The 24498-nt window shown below is 39.5% G+C and overlaps 1 protein-coding gene across 1 annotated transcript; it reads right to left on the minus strand.

Annotated features, from left to right (window-relative positions):
* Positions 1-867: 867 nt before the first annotated feature.
* On the minus strand, positions 868-9156 carry si:ch211-125o16.4 (neuroblast differentiation-associated protein AHNAK). Its single transcript, XM_051959795.1, has 5 exons — positions 9062-9156; positions 6816-6906; positions 6537-6663; positions 6251-6426; positions 868-5628 (listed from the first exon to the last, which is right to left on the minus strand). Exons 2-5 carry the CDS (start codon positions 6819-6821, stop codon positions 1246-1248), a joined length of 4692 nt encoding a protein of 1563 aa, XP_051815755.1. The 5' UTR covers positions 6822-6906; positions 9062-9156; the 3' UTR covers positions 868-1245.
* Between the last annotated feature and the right edge of the window lie 15342 nt (positions 9157-24498).

Consider the following 24498-nt stretch of genomic DNA (forward strand, 5'->3'; position numbering starts at 1 on the left):
GTATTCGCAGGCTGATGACCACTATGATGACGTACAGCCTGCTGGATCCATCAACATGGCTTTTAACTGACTCTTAGTTTAGTTATAGGCGGGTTCTGTGTTGTCTATGACATGTTTTAACTTTCAAAATAACGGTCCTACAACTTGTACAACAAGTCATTAAAACAGGATCTGATACAACCTTGAGGAATGTAGCTGGAAACAGCTGGTAAGAATTATCAGAACAAGCAAAAATTATTTGTATTTTTTTATTTCATACATATTTTCTTAAGTTGGATAAACCCAGAAGATATTCTGCAAACAGAAACCTCATTTAACTTTGCAAACTATGCTCATTGTGTCATTCTTTATATCTGAAGAAACAATTTTTCTTTTTTGTTGTTGTACTTGTTGTCTTAGTATAAAATAAACATGTCAAATTCTATGAAAATCATTATAGTTTTAAAATAAATATTTCACAGCAACATTATTACAGTAAACTTTTTTTTTTATTTATCTTGTCATTGTCACCGCTCTGTAATTTCTGTTAATTTCCTAAACATTTTAAAGGAGGATTAAATGTAAATAGAAGAACAGAATGTTTGGGAAATAATCCAGCATACAATATAGAGCAAAGTTTTCCGTTAATAAATAAATCTATTTGGGTTTACAATTAGTTGTTCATCAAAGAAAACTCTGCTTTTTTTTTCACATTACATTTTTTTTCCATCGGGCTTGCTAAGAATGTGTCAGAACATTTTTTGCACATCTGCAAAAAAAAGTTACAATTTTATTTATTTTGATATATGTTTTTATTTGGATATAAACCAACTTGTCGTCTGTTTTATTATTTGCAATTTTTCGTATTAGAAAAGAATCACACAGGCATAATATATCTGAGCAATTTATTGAACAAAAATAAACAAATACAACTCACTTATCCTTTAAAATATTTCAGGTATAGTAATTCACTTCTCAGAAACTTTAACAGCTCACTGTGATCACATGCAATACTGAGGTGGTCATTTCCAAATCCTCAGTGTTTAAGAAAAACTTGTATAAATAACAGGAATATACACATAGTATATAAAACAGCTTTTTTCATTAGGTTATTATAGAAGAAGAATACCATAGCTAGCATTATCTGCAGTTAAATTCTCTTTTATGGTCACAAACTAAAGAGTAGAACTGGTTTAGTTACATATATTTACAATATTTCTGGACTGACAGTTTATCAGGCTACCTTTGCAAGAATCAGTCAGCATCTCAATTCTTGATATTAAGGCCGAGCATATTAGAGAGGCTCAAGGACATTTTGTCATTTTCATCTGATGTAGAAATTTCAGGGGCTACCAGGCCCAACTCAGACTCTGGCTTTTCTACTTTGAAAGTACCTGCTCTCACTAAAGAGGGATCTCCTGTTTCTGTGGAGCCACCAACATCAAGACTGGGGGCATTGAACTTCAGACCAATATCCGTTTTCTCCTCAGTTGGAGAGACGTTACCAAAGGGAGCTTTTTCCCTTGCCATTTTCAGTCTCTCCATAATATCAATCTTTTCTCCTGTTTTTGATGTTGCATTTACTATTGGCAAGCGTATCCCTTTGCTGAAGACATACTCCTTGTCATCTGTGTCAGATTTTGCTAAGCCAAAAGCATCATCAATTTCTCCAATGCCATCAATGCTGTTCGTAGGCAGTCTGTGGAATTTGAATGCCGGAACCTCCATCTCAGTGTCAGTTTCAGAGTCAACTCCACTTCCCTCGTCATGACTTGCATTATTTTCATCGTCTGAAGATCTTTTCTTAGACCCCAAGTTAAACTTTGGAAATTTGAAATGTGGAAATTTGGGCTTTTCAATGTTAGTATCTACATTTGGAGCTTTCACATCTGCGTTTGGTCCTTCGATGTCTCCTTTTAACTTTGGTCCACTCAAATCTACTGGAGCAACAGAGATGTTGGCATCTGCTGTAGGAGTGTCTATGTTGACGCTGGGTGTCTTAATTCCAGCATCAACTGAAGGAAGACCACTGGGAACATCTCCTTTGGGACTTGAAAGATCAAGTTTTGGATGTTTGAAATGGGGCAATTTAAAGTCACCAAGGTGTTGCTCAAGATCTAGATCAGGTGTTTTTAGCTGTGCATTAGCTCCTTTTAAGTCTGCCACATCTGGAGATTTTCCTGTGATATTAGGTACTTGCAGTTCAGCTTTTGGTAACTTACTGTCTATGTTTGGTACTGAAACATTTCCATCAACTTTGGGTGAGGACAGGCTGAGGTCTGATCCGTTCATGTTGAGATTAGGGAGCTGGAGGTCTGCTTTTGGTAGATCAGGGCCTTTGAGATCAGCATTTGGTAAATTAATGTCAAGATCTGTTGCGTCAAGACCGCCTTCGATTTTCGGTGCAGACAAGGACAGATCTGGCGCTTCAACGACAACATTTTGTCGACCCAGATCAACTTCAGGTAAGTCAAGGCTGGTATCGATGTCTGGTGTTGTTAAATTAGCATCTAATTCAGGACCTTTGGCATTCAGCCCTTTGAATTTTGGTAATTTGAATTTTGGTAACTTTATCTTGCCATCAGGTGAATCAAGGTTGAGATCAGGACTTTTAAGATCCATATTTGGACCTTTGACATCAGCATTTGGTAAGTTAATGTCAAGACCTGCTGCATCAAGACCGCCTTCAATTTTCGGTGCAGGCAAGGACAGATCTGGCGCTTCAACGACAACATTTTGTCGACCCAGATCAACTTCAGGTAAGTCAAGGCTGGTATCGATGTCTGGTGTTGTTAAATTAGCATCTAATTCAGGACCGTTGACCTTTGGTCCTTTGAATTTTGGTAATTTGAATTTCGGTAACTTTATCTTGCCATCAGGTGGATCAAGGTTGAGATCAGGACTTTTAAGATCCATGTTTGGACCTTTGACATCAGCATTTGGTAAATTAATGTCAAGACCTGCTGCATCAAGACCGCCTTCAATTTTCGGTGCAGGCAAGGACAGATCTGGCGCTTCAACGACAACATTTTGTCGACCCAGATCAACTTCAGGTAAGTCAAGGCTGGTATCGATGTCTGGTGTTGTTAAATTAGCATCTAATTCAGGACCGTTGACCTTTGGTCCTTTGAATTTTGGTAATTTGAATTTCGGTAACTTTATCTTGCCATCAGGTGGATCAAGGTTGAGATCGGGACTTTTAAGATCCATATTTGGACCTTTGACATCAGCATTTGGTAAATTAATGTCAAGATCTGTTGCATCAAGACCGCCTTCAATTTTCGGTGCAGACAAGGACAGATCTGGCGCTTCAACGACAACATTTTGTCGACCCAGATCAACTTCAGGTAAGTCAAGGCTGGTATCAATGTCTGGTGTTGTTAAATTAGCATCTAATTCAGGACCTTTGGCATTCAGCCCTTTGAATTTTGGTAATTTGAATTTTGGTAACTTTATCTTGCCATCAGGTGGGTCAAGGTTGAGATCGGGACTTTTAAGATCCATATTTGGACCTTTGACATCAGCATTTGGTAAATTAATGTCAAGATCTGTTGCATCAAGACCACCTTCAATTTTCGGTGCAGACAAGGACAGATCTGGCGCTTCAACGACAACATTTTGTCGACCCAGATCAACTTCAGGTAAGTCAAGGCTGGTATCGATGTCTGGTGTTGTTAAATTAGCATCTAATTCAGGACCTTTGGCATTCAGCCCTTTGAATTTTGGTAATTTGAATTTTGGTAACTTTATCTTGCCATCAGGTGGATCAAGGTTGAGATCAGGACTTTTAAGATCCATATTTGGACCTTTGACATCAGCACTGGACATGCTGGTATTGAGATCTGGAGAATCAATCCCACCAGCAATTTCTGGTGCAGAAAGATTAACATCTGCTGCTCTCACATCCACATCAGGCCCTTTGAGGTCGAGACCTGGCACCTTCACATCAGCGTCAATGTCAGCTTTTGGACCTTTTAGTGTACCAAATTTGGGTTTTTTAAAGTTGAGCCATTTGAATTTTCCAGTGTGGCCTTCAATGTCAACATCTGGAGAATCAATAGCTATATTTTGTCTTCCCAGTTCAGCTTGTGGTAAGTTTATTTCACCATCAATCTTTGGAGCTGAAAGATTCATGTCAGGAGCTGAAACATCAGCATCTAAATCAATATCTGTCTCACCGACCCTAGGACCTGAGACTGACCACTTTGGCCTTTTAAGAGAAAGCCATTTAAACTTTCCAGATGGAACTTCAGCGTCCACATTTGGTGTTGTCAGATGAATGTCTGGGGCATCAGGGGATGACACTTTGAGGTCAGGTGCTGCTACATCAGCATCAATGTCAACATCTGGGGTTTTTACCTTTGTCCCAGAAAACAGGAGCTTGTTCTTTTTCAGTGTTGGGAACTTGATTTTGCTAGAAGGAAGATCAATGTCAGCATCTGGTGCTTTAACATCAGCACTGGCTTTGGGTAAATTCACATCAATATCAGGTGTCTTAATCCCACCATCAATTTTTGGGGCTGACAGGTCAACATCTGGTGTGCTCAGATCTGCATTCAAGTCCAGATCAGCTTTTGGGGTGTTAACTTTACTTTTTCCCCACTTCAGATGCGGCCAGTTAATTCTTCCTGGAGCATCAATGTTAACATCTGCAGCATTTACATCGGGACCTCTCAGGTCAGCATTAAGGAGATTCAGCTCAGCATTTGGTACATTAACGTCACCGTCAATCTTTGAAGCTGAGAAATCAGGTGGGCTTAGATCTACATCTCCATCTAAGTCTGCCTTAGGCCCATGAAATTTGGGCTTCTTCCATTTCTTGTGAGGCCAGTTGATTTTGCCAAAACGGCCATCAATGTCAAGATCTGGGGTTTGAACATCCAGATCGGGGCTTTTGACTTCGGCTGTGGGCAAGTTTACATCAAAATCTGGTGTACTTAGATCGCCATCAATCTTTGTTGCAGAAATCCTGGCATCAGCTGTTGGCAGGTCAGCATTTATATCGACATCAGGTGCTTTAGCTTTGGGACCCTTCCATTTTAGATGGGGCCACTTGATTTTGTGTGAGGTTGTCTCAATCTCAGCATTTGGTGTGTCTAACTTTACACCAGAACCGTTTAGGCCTACTTTTGGCCCATTCAGCTCCAAATCTGGACATTCGAGATCTGTTTTTGGAGCTGACAACTTCAGATTTGACGTCTCTACATTACCACTGACGGAGGGGAGATCTACGTCACCCGACACATCCACACCTGCTTTTGGTGTTTGAAACTGAGGGAAACTAAAGTGTGGCATTTTGAACTTGGGGGCCTTGTATTTCAAGTCACCTGTCCTGATTTCTGGTTTATCAATGTCAAGTGAGGCACTGGGAGCGTTGAGCTGGGGAGCTGAAACATTGACATCAGGTGCTGTGAGGGTTCCATCTAGACCTGTTTTGATATCTGGTCCTGTAGGGGACACTGTAAAGTTGCCTCCAGTATCAGCAGAGAAATTATCTAGACTGAGACTGGGAAGATCTCCATTGAGAGTGGGACCCTTTATTTCACCTCCCAACCCCTTTGCAGCATTTAAAGTTCCACTCAGGCCGTCAAGGGACACATCTGGTGTCTCGGCTGAAGCATTCAGTTGCAGGTCCTTCTTTAGGAGCACCTGATGGTAATAAAGAACATTTTAAAAAGTAAGTCAACAGAAAACTACATTGGACAAATAAGTGAAGAATGACTTTGAATGTATTATTACTATTCTATAGGCATATTCAACTGTTTTCATTAACAATATGAAAGTGTCACTTCACTGAAAAAACTAAAGCATATTTTCTAGCTTACTTTCTGTGGTGTATAGTCATGCACATAGTTTTGGCTTCATACGCTCAATTAAGTTTAATTTTTTAATAAAGCAACTTTTAAAAACATTTTCTTTCTAAAAAATTGGAAGCCATTTTTTATCTAAATTGTGTTCTGTTTGCTCATAAGCACAACTATTATGCTCCTATCTGGCTGAACTGAGCAGATCCAAGTTGGCTTTGTATGTACGTAACGCTTTCATGTTCGATTTTGTTTAAAAATAGCAGTTGTGCTGAAGAAGGTTGAATCAGATGTGCAGGGATTAAAAACTAAACTTAATTCTTTTCCCATTAATTAATTTGCAGTGGAGTGTAAGCAGAACTTTCCAAACTTTTCCCAAACACAACTAAAAGTGTTTTTTTTCCCTTACATCTGTTAACCCCTGCCTTCAATATCAGTTCACCTATGTCTGGGACTGTGATCTTTACCTCTTTAGAGTCTTTGAGGCCTAAGCCCAAGGAGCCAAGGCCAGCACTGGCAGTCAAGTCCTTCTTTGTCACAACCTTCATATTGTCCTCATACGGCCCGAGGACCTTCAGGATGCTCAGCACTTCGTTTTTCTTGAGGTGGTCAAGCTGTATCGTGGCTGCAACAATCTCATCCCCTGGAACAAGCAGAAAACCATCTTTAATCCTGTATCAGTAGATACTGGTTATTTTTTTAAAACTGCAGCTAGAATAACATATTAACTTTAATGAAATTTGTTTTTCGTACCAGCTTGCAGGCCACTTTTTGCAGCGAATGTGTCATCTGTGATTTCTTTGATGACAACTTTGCCCCCAGAGTCATCTAAGACGAGATCCTGTAAAAAGCTGCTGCTGTCCCCAGTATTTTCTTCAAACTGTTTAGAATATGCAGGAAATTAGACAGGTTTGAACCATTTTCAAACATTTACACCATGTCATTTGTTCTCGTCTACTTTTTAGTCTGGGATAAGAGTGGTTACCATGCTGCATATAAGTGTTGTTTTGTGTGCAGGTTTGTCATACTTACCGCCATTTCTTAGGTGTGTTTACATCCACATATCATGGAACTTAGACCATAATACAAGAAGTCATGAAACTCCAAACCACAGCAAAGTTATCTGTAAAACAGCAGAGGAAAGCAATCTGAGTTAACTTACATTAGTAACATACTGACACAGAGAGGCACTGCAGAAAGTTTACATCTTTACAATGCTTTTTTAAAAAAATGCAAAGTGATGTTTCTTTGTCCTGATCAGATTAGACATTGCTATTGGTTATGAAAAGCCTCTTTTATTTTGGGATATGTAAATCATCACTAAGCATATAGATAGAGGGTAGCTTTCTGGCTGTTAACAGAAGGCAAGTTAAAGTTTTTGGTTTGATTTGATTCAGTGCAATTTGGTTTTAAGTGTAATTACTGCCAAGAAACAGGTGCTATATATGCATATAAATACATACATACATACATACATACATACATACATACATACATACATACATACATACATACATACATACATACATACATAAATGTACAAAGTACCTAACATCTTTGGAACAGTTTGAACCCATGTGAACACATACAATGCATCATGAAAGTTGGCACATAGTTTAGGCCTCAGCTGGAAAGATGACAACAAACCAAACAGCACTACTGAAGATCCTATTAATTGTAATGCTAACGCTAACTGATCTCTGTCATTCTAGGAATCCTTCCAGGCAGCAGTCTGCACCCTTCACTGGGGGGTCAGTTTACTGTACCTGTGCTCAGTATTCTTCACCTGCCCTGAACACTTTAACACCTCTTTGATTTTCTGACCCAGGCCGACAGAGAAGCGACGCCCACACACCATATCGCTTCACACTTCAGGAATCCAAAGCCTCTGCCAGGTTTGTTCAAGGGAATGTGTGCATCTAAACCAGCTGGTTTGGATGCATTCTGACTGACTGACACACACACATGCGCGCGCACACACACACACACACACACACACACATTGGACCACACCCTAACATCTTCTGATATAGACTTTAAAGTAATACACTTGTAGCATAGTTTCACAGATAAAGATGGAGCAGGCTTTGTGTTTATTCATGCTGGTTTGTGAAACAACAACAAGTCCTCAAAAACAGGGATAAAAGTTGTCGTCTTCAAACCTCATGTTAATCAATCAACACCTATCGCAGTGTTAATGCAGCGGTCTCCTCTAAAAGACAATTAAGTCACTAAATGCACCAAAAACTCAGCTCACATAGAAACTTTCCAACACCATAAGCATAAGATACCATATGTAGCTTCATTGGTAAATGCTGACAGCAGATACACTACAGCTATTTTTTCCAAGCATATAAACATCCATCCATCCATTCTCTATACACTGCTTTATCCTCACGAGAGTCGCTGGAGCCTATCCCAGCTGACTCGGGCGATGGTCGGGGACACCTTGGACAGGTCGCCAGTCTGTCGCAGGGCAGCATATAAACAGTCGGAGCTAAGGATACATGAGAGCACTTCTTGTAATAACTGCTTTTCAGAAAGGCTGCTGTCACTGTTCTGCACAAGCATCCTGGATTTACAAAGAAATACGCACATTTCCCCAGACCAGAAATCGACAGCAGTTCAAAAAAACAGGGCGGGTAAGAAAGTCACAAGAGGTTCTCAAAAATAACAGCAGTGCGGTTAAAAGGTGTATCCTCTAAAACCGGGTGGCAACATTGATACAAACAACACATTGCAAAACAGTGGGTGTGTGCGTCAGGTGACAACAGTTGGGACAACAGCAAGTAACACTGACAGTAATACAAGTTAGCAATGCTGAATATGAAATCTTATAAACTGTATGCGTTTTATTTATTCTCATGTATTCTTTTAGTTTGAATCCAACCTTGCTGTTACGGGCAAAGACATGTCTGAAAATCTTGACTTTGCAGTTGCATCAAAAAACATTTCTGATAAACTTGGAAAAACTACAGGACAAAATGTGGCTCAGTAAAGAAAGAATATAGCTTTAGCTTTATACAGCTGTCGTATTCAGTTATGCTCTGTGAGACAACTGAGGTCAAGAAAATAAAACTGCAAAGAGTGCAAAGAGGTAAACTTCCTCCGGTTCTGTATGACACATTTTACACAAATGGAATTGCTTGATTTCTATCTTAAACTTAATAATCACAAACTTTTTAGACAATAAAAAAAAATTCTTGTATCCAATCATGCACTCTTACTTTAACCAAAAGAAGGCCACACACCACATGCTACATATTTGATGGACTCACCATGTATTGCCGCCAGAGACTCCTCCACCTAAGTAAAGCCCAGTGACAGACGTCTCCTCCTCAGTGTAGCACAGCTGGTCTGTCATCCAGGATGGGATGGATCAGCCAGTTAAATGCCTATGAGCTTCAAGCCAGCCAGGAGAACAGGTTCGGTCGCATCAGGACCGCCTCTCCTAGCGCCCCCTTTAACCCTTGCAATACACAGACACACACACCTACACACACCCACACACCTTTGCTCCGTGGTTTTTGGGAGCCGAAACCTGACTAGAAAGCGCAAGACCGAAAGATGTAACAGAGAGAAACACACCCCTCCTTGTTAACAGGACTAACCAGGTTTGCAAAGGAACAAACACACACACACAAACCTATCTCAAACACAGATACTTCCCTCACACTCCTTACTTTGCTTTCATTTGGATGTTTCCCTTTTTGACAGGTCCATTTGTTGGCAATTTTGCTTTACAAACAGGCCACAAAACTTTGACCGCCTTTTCTTAATTTGAATGTTTTAGTAGCAGTACTAGTTTAGCAGTTAGAGAATAATCTGCATGGTGTGATCGAGTACATTCCTAGAAACTGTTAACTAAATTTGAGGCCTCACTGATTTCTATTCATTTTAATCACTCACTGACACTCAAATTGCAGAGCTTCAGGTCGACTTTTATTGCTCTCATTGTTATCTTGTGTGCAGTCATTCGACACACATTAACACACCGAAATTTAAAAACAATAAAGGCAGACGTGATTGTCGTGCTTCGTGTATCCAGCCCCTGATTTTCATACCTCAGTGATCTGAATGTAAACAATGGCAGCCAGGAAGGCAGGATTAAGGAAAAACACACAGTTGGACACATTTTGGAACGGTGAATTAAAGATGCTGCATCGTTTGAGAAGAAAGGTTGATGTGGGTCTGCAAGAAGCAGACAACAACATTTCTTTTTTTGGTGGAAAAAAAGAAATGTTAAAACTGTTTTTTAAAGATTTTTCTGTGAATGTTCTTCAAGAAAATATCAGAAGTTTTACTGATATATATGTAATCACTATAAAAATATTTATGAATTTTTAAAAAATATTTTCACTCATTTTTTGTTAAACAAAACTTTTAAGGGAAACTCATAAGGAATGTTCTCCCTGAAGGTTTTGCAAATTTTCAGAAAACAGAATTTTTGGATTTTTTTCAGACAAGGAAACAATATTTTTTGGTGCCTGTAAATGAAGAAAGCAGGAGGGCTAACAGAGTCCCCCTGCTTTTAGCTCATAGGCTAAACTAAGCTAAGTGACTGCGTGTTGTAGCTCCAAGATTCAATCAATCCTTACAGTCATCACCTGTTTCTTTGGAAAGAAAGTAAAACTAACAAGACACGGTAAAAATGAGAACAACCTGATGAGGTCTATTCAATAGCTCCTCTTGTCTGAGAAATCACCAAAATGAGCACGTTTAGTTTAGCTGACATAATGAGGATGGATTATTTCCATTACTTTATTCCTCACTGCATTTTAGAAAGCAACGTTGTACTTTTGATTGCATCTACATGCATATTACACCTGAGGGTACCCTATTTTGCACATTTTTAAAAATATAAATACATAATTATCATGCTCATTGTCTATGATGACCTCATCATACACGATGGTATTGCTGCTTTAAAAAGAAAGAAATTTGGTCTAATTTCAACAGTGAAAAGGGCAGGGCAAAAAAATCCATGCTTAATCTAATGTAAACAATATGTAACAGTGGAATTAATACTACTATGATGCTAGTGAGGTTCCATCGCTCAACTGCTGATTTAAACCTGTCGCTAATTTTCAGACCAATTCATCATGCTGATAAACTGGACTGGCATTCAGTTGGAAGGCATTTCAGTTATGTTGAAGATACTGTTGCTTCAACTCTGTGCTTACCAAGATGGATACCAAGCTGCAACATGAGTCACTACCCAACCCATCAAATCGATCAATACAATGCGATGACTGTGTACAGACTGAGCAGGGTGTTGTCAGTACAGATAACTTAACAGTGAGCAATACAAATCGCAACTCTTAATCGAGAAAAGGACTGAGGTGTTAAAGTTGTGGGATTACTTCGCCTAAATATTAGGGATTCTTAGTGGTTTGGAAGCTAAGTTTGTAATTTTGTAGGGTTGCTATGTTGGCTAGGTTTTAGTCTGTGGAGCTAAAACAGGGACAGTATAGGTGGTCATTGGGAAAAAAATGTCATTGAAACTGTCTGTGCTTTCAGAGACCAATATTTCTTTAATAGACAGTTTTTTTCAGAGGTTAGGCTTCTTTTTTCGAAGACAACTTTCTGTCTCTCTTTTGGTGTGGAGAGTAGGAGTCTGAGGGGAGCGGGAAGGAGCACCTCATTTACAGATCATTTGCATATCATGGCTGGTCTGTGACTGACATGAAGGCAGGTTCAGGCAACACTGCCCCACCTCTTAATGTTTTTTATATGCAAATAATTCACATGTTTGTGTTTTGAGGTTGTGTTGCAAACTCTAATTAGTTTGTAACACGTTATGTTTTTTACCAAAATAGCGTCGTACTGTTGTCTGACTTGTGTGTGAATGTGTCCTCCAGGGGTAATCTCCAGAAAAGAGTTTATCATTTTGAAAGGAGATCTTTTTCATCGTCTTCCCAGAGATTTGTGTTGTGAACTGTGTCTGATGTTTTGTTCTAAAGGCCAACAAGAGACTGTATGGGATTTCAGCTCAATAAACTGGATTTGACAGCCGACCTGAAGTGAACTTACTTAATCTTGGCTTCAGAGCTTCCCAAGAACTTTCATGTACTTTTTTATCATCTCTCCTCTTATATATATATATATATATATATATATATATATATAGTGACAGGTGAAGTGAATAGCACTGATCATCTGTTCATCATGGCAGTTGTTAGTGGGTTGGCTATATTAGGCAGCAAATGAACCTTTGGTGCACAAACTTGATGTGTTAAAAGCAGGAAAAATTGGCAAGCGTGAGGATTTGAGCCAGTCTGACAAGGACCAAATTGTGATGGCTAGAAGACTGGGTCAGAGCATATCAAAAATTGCACATCTTGTGGGGTGTTCCTGGTCTGCAGTGGTCAGTATCCATCAAAACTCGTCCAAGGAAGGAACAGTGGTGAACCGGCGACAGGGTCCTTGGTAGCCAAGGCTCACTGATGCAAGTCTGGAGTGAAGGCTTCTATCTGTGGTTTGATCCAACAGACGAGCTACTGTTGCTCAGATTTCTGAAGAAGCTAATGCTGGTTCTGACAGAAAGGTGTCAGAATGCACAGTGCATCACAGTTTGTTGTGTATGGAGCTGCATAACTGCAGATCAGTCAGGGCGCCCATGCTGACCCCTGTGCACCACCGAAAGCCCCATCAATGGGCACGAGAACATCAGAAATGGACCACAGAGCAATGGAAGAAGGTGGCCTGGTCTGATGAATCACGTTTTATTTTTCATCACGTGGATAGCCGCGTGTGAAGAAGGCAGGCCAACAGAGGCAGTGTGATGCTTTGGGCAATGTTCTGCTGGGAAACTTTGAATCCTGTTCTCCATGTGGATGTTACTTTGACACGTACCACCTACCTAAACATTGATGCAGACCATGTACACCCTTTCATGGAAACAGTATTCCCTGACGGCTATGGCCTCTTTCAGCAGAATAATCTGCTGTGCCACAAATCAAAAACGGTTCAGGAATGGTTTGAGGAGCACAACAAGGTCTTTGAGGTGTTGACTTGGCCTCCAAATTCCCCCAATCTCAATCCAATCCAGCATCTGTGGGATGTGCTGAAAAAACAGATCTGATCCATGGAGACCCCAACTCGCAACTTCCAGGACTTAAAAGATCATTCCTGACCTGTGTATACAGAGTTCCTTCTTTGTCATTCAGCTTACAGTTTAAATAGGTAGTGAGAAGCTGGCAGTCTGCCCACTGAACAAAGACAAAGTCATTCTTAAGCAAAAGAATCTGTTTTAAGCCTGCAAAGATCATCTGCATCCTCACCTATCCCCAGGCTGTTGCTATGTGGGTGTGTAAATACAGTCCTATTAGCATTTGTATGAACACAAAACCTTTAAATGGGAAATGAATTTAATCAGTTTGTGGGTTCAGTTTCTGTCCTCCCAGTCCTCCAGGCACATGACTTCAGGTCAGGTGGGAGAAATCTACCATTCCAACCCAACCACTGCTCAGCATGTAGATTGTTGGAACTGAAAAAAAAAAATGTAAATTTGTAAGACCAATTAGCTGATTACATTCCATTCCATTTTAAACCAAGGCAGGTCCCTGTAAATACAGCCAAACTCTACAGAAACAACAGCATCAATTACTGGAAGAGGGTCATTTCACCTCAAATCATCACATCACATTTTTAGAGCAATTTCAGCTTGACCATCTCTGATTTACCTGTAAAATTTCATCTAATGAAATATGGACGTTTTTAATGATATTTGTGACAATTTAGCTTGATATATCAAATACCTCCTGAGATGACTTTTAGCATGTTTTTCTACACATTGAAATTTGAGAATATGTCAATGTCTCTGGAACTTTTCAAGATTAACCAAAAGTCTTCACTGTTATTTGTCATCACGTCATTATTCAGAACATTGCATAAGTAGATGAAATAATCAGCTACACACGTGGACAAAATTGTTGGTACCCCTCAGTTAAAGAAGGAAAAACCCACAATTCTCACTGAAATCACTTGAAACTCACAAAAGTAACAATAAATAAAAATTTATTGAAAATTAAATAATCAAAATCAGCCATCACTTTTGAATTGTTGATTAACATAATTATTTAAAAAAACAAACTAATGAAATAGGGCTGGACAAAAATGATGGTACCCATAACTTAATATTTTGTTGCACAACCTTTTGAGGCAATCACTGCAATTAAACGATTTCTGTATTTGTCAATGAGCGTTCTGCAGCTGTCAACAGGTATTTTGGCCCACTCCTCATGAGCAAACAGCTCCAGTTGTCTCAGGTTTGATGGGTGTCTTCTCCAAATGGCATGTTTCAGCTCCTTCCACATATGTTCAATGGGATTCAGATCTGGGCTCATAGAAGGCCACTTTAGAATAGTCCAACGCTTTTCTCTCAGCCATTCTTGGGTGTTTTTGGCTGTGTGTTTTGGATGGTTGTCCTGTTGGAAGACCCATGACCTGCGACTGAGACCAAGCTTTCTGACACCAGGCAGCACATTTCTCTCCAGAATGCCTTGATAGTCTTCAGATTTCATCGTACCTTGCACACTTTCAAGACACCCTGTGCCAGATGCAGCAAAGCAGCCCCAAAACATTACTGAGCCTCCTCCATGTTTCACCGTAGGGACAGTGTTCTTTTCTTCGTATGCTTGGTTTTTGAGTCTATGAACATAGAGTTGATGTGCCTTACCAAAAAGCTCCAGTTTGGTCTCATCTGTCCAAAGGTCATTCTCCCAGAAGCTTTGTGGCTTGTCAACATGCATTTTTGCAAATTCCAGTCTCGCTTTTTTATGAGTTTTTTTCAGCAGTGGTGTCCTCCTTGGTCGTCTCCCATGAAGTCCACTTTGGCTCAAACAACGACGAATGGTGCGATCTGACACTGATGTACCTTGGCCTTGGAGTTCACCTTTAATTTCTTTGGAGGTTGCTCTGGGCTCTTTGGATACAATTCCAACGATCCGTCTCTTCAATATGTCATCAATTTTCCTCTTTCGGCCACGTCCAGGGAGGTTGGCTACTGTCCCGTGGGTCTTGAACTTCTGAATAATATGAGCCACTGTTGTCACAGGAACTTCAAGCTGTTTAGAGATGGTCTTATAGCCTTTACCTTTAAGATGTTTGTCTATCATTTTTTTTCGGATGTCCTGGGACAATTCTCTCCTTCGCTTTCTGTTGTCCATGTTCAGTGTGGTACACACCTTTTCACCAAACAGCAGGGTGACTACTTGTCTCCCTTTAAATAGGCAGACTGACTGATTATGAGTTTGGAAACACCTGTGATGTCAATTAAATGACACACCTGAGTTAATCATGTCACTCTGATCAAATAGTTTTCAATCTTTTATAGAGGTACCATCATTTTTGTCCAGGCCTGTTTCATTAGTTTGTTTTTTTAAATAATTATGTTAATCAACAATTCAAAAGTAATGGCTGTTTTTGATTATTTAATTTTCAATAAATTTTTATTTATTGTTACTTTTGTGAGTTTCAAGTGATTTCAGTGAGAATTGTGGGTTTTTCCTTCTTTAACTGAGGGGTACCAACAATTTTGTCCACGTGTATAATTAGACAATATAAGTGAAAACACCTCTGTAGGTGGAGCGCTGTGTAAGAGGGACTTTTCAATTTGCTTGACTCCATTCCACTGATGCAACCACCCAGCAGTACAATAACTAAAATAAAAGTTGTGTAATGCACCTTACATTAGTCAGGTAATTGTAACATTTTGAATGCAAGATGTTACACGCTAAATGCAATCGATTGGAGAATAATATAGCAGGGACATTGTTCACCTTTGTTTGGTTAGGTTTAGAAACATTAGGGTTTGGGATAAAATACATGACCGTCTTAGTCATTGCTACAAAAATGTATACATGGTTACAGTTATGTAGCGGTCGATAATTAAAATTAATGTTTAAATTAAAAACAAAAGTACTCAGAGAGCACAGCACACCACCAAGGCTGCTCAGTCGTTGAGTCATTACCAACGGCTAAAATCTTGAAAAAATTAGTGGCAGAAATAGCAGTAGTGTAGAATGTGGCCATTTAATAGAGAATTACCCACAAACAAATTGACCTTGTGCTGAGCACAGGCATGTGTTATGCATGTATACATTATGTACAGATACCAAATCACGGGACCTAAATATGTAGATGGTGGCAGGAATTGATGGGACTCGGAAACACCCCCACAATTTAATCAGTTGTTCATTGTTCATTGTTTTATGTTGTCTAATGTTCTTTTTTTGTATGTACACCATGCCTGTAGCCAGTAACTCTGCTGTCGAAGACAAATTTCCTGAAAGGGACAATAAAGTCTATCTATCTATCTGTCTATCTATCTATCTATCTATCTATTGTATCATTTCTGATGGATAAATCCACAGTGGTCAATTTATAGTAGGATCACAATCATGTGATTGTCAGCAGGCAGCTGGCGTAGTGTTCACTTGTTGTCATAGTTACAGTGATGCCGTTCCACTATCATGAACAAATCCGTGGATCCAGCCTATAAGCTGCATTGCTGCCAAAATCTAATCACTTGGTCCTTGTGTTATTTCTGACCTTCCTTGAAAATTTCATCTAAAACTATTGGTCCATTTTTAAGGAATGTTGCGAACAGACAGACGAACAGACAGACAAACGTATGCCAGTCATCGCATAACTCCACCATTCCTTGGCAGAGTAATGAAACAAGCAGCACCCTGTGTTTAGGTCCTATGTTTTCTTTACCCATGAGACTGTCCTCCTTGAAAAAAACGACCACATAGGTCGTCTGTACACGCCCTTATTACGACCGAGTGTTACGTTTTGAAGTTACGCAACCTCTAGAGGTTGAGTAAATATCGACACTCCGGTGTCTCAGCTGAAACATCACCATGAACAAACTTTGAGCTAACACTAACCGCAACCCTAACCCAACCCTAACCCTAACCCTAACCCTAACCCAACCATAACCCTAAACCCGTCTTGCGAAAGTGAGGGAAAAGCCGTTTCGCAAATTAGATCCCGCAATGCCTTCCTGTCTCCCGTAGGGGCGCTAACCTAATTACGCTCTCATGGGTCATATTCAGGGGCACGGTACATACGGCCTGTGTGGTCGTATGAGTTTGAGGGCTTGTTGTTACCCAGCCATCCATCCTGGCCTCCTCCCTGCTCCTGCATTGTCTATAGCCACGTCACCTGACTTCATCTAATACCTTCATCCATAACTAATTATTGCTTGTGAGATAGCAATTTTAAACAGAAGGACCACCTCATTTTAGAACTGCAAAATTACTTCTTTTAATAATAAAAACAGTAATACAGTTTTTCTGTTTTTACTGTCAAAGGGTAAAGTGTTCCTTTTTATTTAACTTCCTTATCAGATTTAAAAATGTCAATGACTTTGACTTTCAATTCAGACAATTATTACACTGATGAAGAAAAACTAAGGAAAACTTTGATTCTGAACAGGCATTATTACCAAACCAAACTTTGATCCACACATTTTTAAAAGGTGTTTAAATTTCATATAATCACAAAGATGTGCCAAGAAGTGCACAGGTTCAAACTGGTTTGTAAGAAAGATGGAAAATGCATCCATAGCTCCTTATAACAGCTTCACTTGACAGTGTTCTTTAAAATCTTCTTGACTTTAAATAGTAATTCTGTTATTATTGCCATAAATTTTAGTGCAATGCGATGGATCTGTAAGCCTGAATACTGTTTTACCAAGATCTGTGTGAACGACTTATACAGACACTGAGACTGCAGCTTGTTTTCTGACATATGCCAAAGGTGTAAAGGTAGATGAAGGTGTGATGGAAGCTGCTTAAAGACTATGACTCTTGTTTGTTGAAGACATTAAGGAGATGCAGCGGTTTTGAGAACTGACAGAAATTCATTTGAGACAGCTCTGAATTTGGTGAAATCCGAGACTAGATTTGTTCGGATTTCCAGTCAAACAACCCAAAAAGTGACAGTACATAGAAACCAAGCAAATGTTCACGCTGTGAGTGGGGGGTGGATGGTGATTCTGTTGGTACACGTCTGTTAGCCGAGGGCTGCTTTTTCTGGAATCACAGAGAAAGAGAAAAAAAATATGGTTCCTTGATTCATGTTTTGTTCACTGACTCCACGTCAGGTCTAAACTTGTGCCTTTTAATGAATACCTGTGGAACAGAGTCAAATCGGCTGAGGTCTGTAAAACCAAGCTTCACACATAAACACACACAGACACACACATCTCCTCTACTGTTACAACAGCACAAATGTTATGTTTGCTTCAGACTTCCTAACTTGTGTATTGTTGGCTTTGCAGCAGAGGATCTTGTTGTCCAGCCGGTGAGCAGCATTCCCCTCATAGCTCGTCCTTCTTTTCACTGCAAAGCAGAATTCTTCATTTATCAGTTCTGACCTACAGCCTTGCATGAGGAGGGCCGAGGTGTCGCGTACGTGTCTCTGTTATGATAGCTGAGCTTGTAGACATTGTCATTCCGGTTATTGCGTAGTCGTGTTATCTGCTAAGTGGTACCCACGGTGAGGAAAGGCATGCAAGGCATTTGGAGGAAAGTGAGACTTATACAAGCTGCTCCACACTAGCACTGAAACTAACAGTGACACAGCCTCATTCATTCAAGCCCCGAAGTGTGCCAAGGGTCACATTCCTCACGTATGGTTCATTAGCAGTTAATTCAGAAACATGGAAGAGTCACCCCATTCATCACCTGCATAATCTGTCCTGTTGCACTTGTCTGGCAGATTGCGGACTTTGTCCTGTAAAAATACAGGAATGTGAGTTTTGTGTCATGTAAGAAGACGTCAAAGAAAATCTGGCTGAATTTACTAAAAACCAGTCCTCTGTTCAACAGTGTGTGTGACTCAGATCTGATATTTTAAACCTAACCACACCTAGTCCGGTTTTTAATATTGAGTACATGCATACATTGTCCAAGCAGAGACACAAGTAGGTGCAGAAAAGACTTCATCAAGCACATGGTGAGGATGCAGAGGTGGAGTTTATGATGAAAAACACACACTTTTGGCAGTTCAGTTCACTTCAGTTCACTTCAGTTCAATTGATTTCATTTATTTATTCTGAACATGTACTTAATAACATTCAATGAATGATTCACAAAACAACTAAATCGTCCATCATGCTTCTCATATAAGGGAAATGAGAGGAAAACAAAAGCTTCAACGTGTTCGAAAATGCAAATGCAATATCATTGTTTCATTTTATAACAATATCAAGCTTATTTTTGAGTTATCAGGAGCAAATATTCTCATCAAATGTGCAGATATGCACAAAGTTAAGCCTAAACTGATTCATAGTGATGAAAATCTTGATTTATAGTAAATTTTTGTTTCACCAATGTGCTTTTTCTGGTTGGAAATGATATAAATCAGTGACAAAAGTGGTACAGTGTAGTCATCCCCATACTGATGCTGATTGTTGGTAATCAAGAGGGATCGATGGCTGCTGATGTTTGGAGCCGATGTGCATTGGATGTGATGTTTTGACAGCATGCGATAGCAGAGAGCCTGTCATTCGTGATTGAACTTTTTCAATGGTGCGCGTCATTTAGTTGTTGCTCTGAAAGCTTCTTTAGTGAAAACCGGCTGGTGTTTTGCTTTGAAACAAACTGCCGTTGAGGTCTGTGTTTTTAGTTTTAACCCCACAGTTTCTGAATGAACTGATAGTTTTGTGTGTTTTTTTCCTCATCAGTGTGGACATTATAATTGATGGTAACATTTACTGATCATATAATCAGCATGACAATATAACAGTCTAACATTATGACCACCTGACTAATACTGTGTTGGTCCCTTTATGCTGCTAAAACTCCTCTGACCCAGTGGTTCATCAGAACCTCTGGGGATGTCCCGTGGATTCTGTGGGTCCTACCTAGACCAGGCTGATCCTGGACCATCCCACAGATGCTCAGTCAGATCTGAATGTAGGGAGTGTGGAACCCAGGTGAACAGCTGAGCTCTGTCATGTTCCTCGGACCACTCCTGAGCAGTTTTAGTTTGTCCTGCTGAGGGTGGCAGCTGGCATCAAGGACTGCTGTTGCCATGGAGACTAGGGGGTTGTTTGTCCTGCAGTGTTTAGGTGGTGGTACATGTCAAACATCCACATGAACGTCAAGGTTTACAGCAGAACGTTGCATCAGAACAAGGTGATGGATGTTGTCTTCAGCTGTCAGTGATCAGAATGTTGTGGCTGATCGGTAGATCTGTCTGCCTTTACTCTGACATCCAGAGTTATACAACAGTGTAGTATGTGTGCAGTGCAGAAGAGATTTACTTCACTGTATGCAGTTTTGTTTTGTTTTTTAAAGGGAGAGCATGTTTCTGGAGTTTCCACGAGGTCAGAGGCAGAACAAGTTGTCATGAAGAGGTGTTGAAGTCGGCGAGGATGGAGTGACTTTTTACAGCGACGAGAAGGAAGACGACTAGAACAGCAGGTCTTGAACCACAATCCCTAAAATCAATGGAGTCGGTTCCAGAGAAATGAAGGGAGGTTAACTTTTATCAATCTCCATCCAGATGTTCAACTTGATATCTTTATTTTGCAATTTTTAGCACCGCAGACCTTCAGTATCACACTTTATCATTTATTAGCACTTTAATGGAATCCACCAGCAGATTTAGTTTTTGTTCAGAAACTTTATTCTTGTCGTCGTGCTACTGTAGGATTTAAAACTGTTCCTTCTATTTGACCTCATGTATATTAGTTTTAGTGGAGAAAGTTATTTTAATTGTCAATTAGTCTCTTAAAAACCAAATAATAAATTGGATTAGTGAAGAAGTTTCAATTTCGTACTTTGTCATATTTTAAATATGACAAAAAATATAAAAATAAAGCATCTTGAGACAATTTGACCTGTAATTGGTGTTATATAAATAAAATTGAATTTAAATTGCATGTATCTTGTAATGTTGGAAAACACATTTTCTTTGTCCATTAATCTGTTGATTGTTTTCTCCAGTAATTCATTTCTTGTTTTGGTTTATAAAATGTCAAACCCAAATATATTCAGTTTACTCTCATAAAAACCAAAAAGATTAACATTCATGATGCAGGAATCAGGCAGTTTTTCACTTTTTTATCTTAGTTTAGTTAGAAACATAGTTGATAATGTTTGAATTGTTGCAGCTTGTGAGCCGTAAAAGGTTTTAATCTTTGGGGCCGAGTGTCAAAAAACATTTAGAAACCAACATCAACAAAACACTCAAAGATTTGAACATCATTAAAGGGAAATCCAAGTTTTGCATGAAAATGTCTAATAAAAGGACATTTATTTCCAATGTAAATGTGTGATATTCATCCTCTGGAGCTTCTCTTCACATCATCTTCCACCTGGACTGGTTTGGTCGGCAGCATGTGCAACAAACATGAAAAACTGCACTTTAACATCAATGAATGACACTGAAGTTTAATCTCTCCATAAATGAGACTGAGTCTGGATGTGCTGCTCCGTCATTAACTCCTAAGTTTAGGGAAAGTTCAAACAAAAGAGGACAGTTCAGATAAGACTTGACAATGAGCTTATTCTGAACAAACATCTCAGACTTTCTGAGCTTCAGCACCTCTAGCAAGATATTCTAACAACAAACAACTCAAGAGACCCAGAAGGTGGAGAGAGTTAGCTTTAGCTGAGCCAAAGAACATGTGGGACGCTAACTTAGCAAACATTTCAGACTTTTCTCTGTGAATTCTGAGAAATAATTTCCTGCTTAATGACAGAGCTACACATCTGAACTCAGTCTCATTAAAACAGACTCTAATTCAGTGTCATAAATCCATATTAAAGTGCAGTTACCCAAAATGTTTGTTGCATGAGCTCCAACAAAGCCTGTCCAGGTGAAAGGCCACTTTGACAAACAGGAAGTAGAAGATTCTAAGCAGATTTATAGACCCATTTACTGTTGGTAAATAAAGAGGGCTGCACGCGCACCCTGGCAACAGAAGTATGCTGGCTCGCAGTGGCTTGTCAAGCCATGCGGGTGCATTATCAGTAAAAGATCGCGAAAAATACTTTTTAAAAAAAACTCACTTTAACAAATGGCAAGAGGCTCCCACATCCCTGTACACTTACCAAATGGGACTATGACGTTAGTAAGTGGCCCAATATTCAGTGGCCTGATATTTATTTATATTTAGTTGAAAAACCTAGCATGTACACTAGAGAGAAGCTGCGAGCATACAAATGTATAGAGGTCTTTTATTATGCAATTTATACAAGGACACTGACAAAGAGTTTTGTGTTTTGATGTCTGAAATCCTACCCAGCCAAAGGCAAGGGCAGACGACTATGATGTATGAGGCATGGATGATCATCAACAAAGTGGAGAACTACATACACACAGCAAACTGTACCTGTATGGCAGCGACTCCAACCGCTTTATTATTTATGTCCCCCTGTCACAACAGTCGACAGGGCTTTTATTAGTGGCTCTAATCATGTGGGAACCGACAGCTTGTCAGTATATATTGCGCTGATTTCACTTTATTTGCCACAACACACACGTGCATTGTTGATGGTATCCTCCTTCCCATCCACTCGCTTGATAGCCTGAAGCCACAGCCACCTTCGATTGCTCTGAAACGGCCGAGAGCCTATTAGCATGCGGTAGAACTTATGTCCCTCTTGAGTATTTCGGTTCGTACAACCAAAAACACAACAACCTGACCATATGATGCCGACAGTTCAGCGTTAGCTTTTAGTTTTGCCGTGTGGTGCGAATAATGCCAGGTAAATGATATGAAGCGTTACTTCTGTTGCCATGATGCACACGCAGCTTGTTGATGACGTATGCTCTGATGGGGTCTATAGAAGGGGGAATCGGACTGTACTAAGTCTGGTCCAGTATAGAGGGGTGTTTTGTGGGTTTTTAAGGGTGATAATGATTATTAGTGAGACATTTGGAGCAGATACTTTCATTTTACTTTCATTTGCAGTAAATGAAAGTATTTAAAATCTTGGATTTAAACTAGAAGAACACAAACTCTAACAGAAAACTTTGTTGATACATTTTTGTTTTGTTTACAGATGTTAAGTTTAAGGAGTTTTATTTGTGACGTATAACCAATCAAATCACTCCAGAAGACAGAGTGACCACAGCTAGATAAAGGTTCAGAGCCAAACAACACCATTTATAAATTGATTTATTACCGTAAATCAGTTAAAAACTAAAATACTGATAATCAGTAAATCAGTCAGCCCACAGTTACTACAATTCTACAATGTATGTCTCTTTCCTTTGACTTGTTATTTGAACCATATACAATGTATATGATGCCGTTTTTTCATCCCAAAGGCTATACTATGATGTTTTCTCATCTATGCTACACTATGCTACTCTGTTTGTTCTGGTCCTGGGCCGCTGCACTCCTCCTCTGTTGTTTTCTGGATTGTACTCAGCTGCATGTCTTCGTCCACTCGGCCTCCGTTGACTCGTGCCACCTGCCGTCTCTGGAGCTGAAGCTGGATTGGATCAGACCAAAGTACAGTCCAATCATGATGCCAGCTGCCTTTCAAAAGGCTCCTTCATCTGGCGGCACTTCTTCTGAGGGGAAGCTGAGCTTCAGCAGAACTTTGGAGATGTGTTCCAGTGGTTGGTTGATGTGTGGGGAGATAGAGAGGGACCTTTGAATTGTTCAGAAAGGAAAACAGGGAAGCCATTGGTAGTTTTACTTTAGGGTGGTACTGCGGTGTGTTTTTGGATTTTAAGAGGTGAACAGGAAGATGTTTTTTTGTCGTATTGATGATCTTTTACTTTGTTCCTGGTTGGAATACCCATCAATGTCAACATGAAGTTCACTTTTAGTTCTGTTTATTTACTTTTATTTTACTAACACCCATTTGCTTTTAACCCCCTCACATGATGTGTTGTTGTAAACTTACTTTTTCAAATAAATACTCGTCTAACCCTCTGGATACCAGCGTTTGGACTGTTTTTGTATTGCTCCTCACCTACTTCAGACAGTCGGGACAAAACAACGTTTTGTGGACCAAAAGCTATACTCTGACGTTTTTAGAACGACCTGCTATACTATAGGCTTTTTTAATTGACATATTACTTTAAGTTTTTTTGTTTTAGTTTTTTTGGGGGGGTTTTAGCAACATATAACAATTGAAACAGTATTAAAAATTACTATACTTTTATTTGTGCAATAAAATACTATTCTATGGCATTTTTTAGACCACATATTATACTTTGATGTTTTCTAGAATAACATACTATTTTGACAATATACTGCACTATGACATTTTTTGAACCACATATCATACATGACAATTTTAAGGCAACATCCTATCATTTTGCGCTTTTTGAACCACATAATCTATGTATTTTTTGTCGACATGCTATACTATGAACTACAGGCCATACTATGTTATTCTTGAAAAGTATGCTATATTTTGACATTTTATGAACTACATCCTATACTATGGCGTTACACACAGTGCTTTGGTTACATGTTGATTTATAATCTAAATTTTTTTCTGTTTTGGTTTTTGATGGGATTACCACAGACCTGACCGTGAACACCGTTGACACCCACCTGAGGGAGACGCTGCCTAAGCTCTCCAGGCTGCTTGGTCGTGATCTTTCTGCTCCAGAACATCTTCATCAACTACGTCTTCTTTTGAAGAGGCCCTCAGATGCTGCAATCTCTGACCTTAAGGAGGAACTGCTACTTTCACTCTGTAATGAGACGGCGATTATTGTAAAG

This window comes from Acanthochromis polyacanthus, chromosome 15 (genome assembly GCF_021347895.1).
Source record: "Acanthochromis polyacanthus isolate Apoly-LR-REF ecotype Palm Island chromosome 15, KAUST_Apoly_ChrSc, whole genome shotgun sequence".
Lineage (NCBI taxonomy): Eukaryota > Metazoa > Chordata > Actinopteri > Pomacentridae > Acanthochromis > Acanthochromis polyacanthus.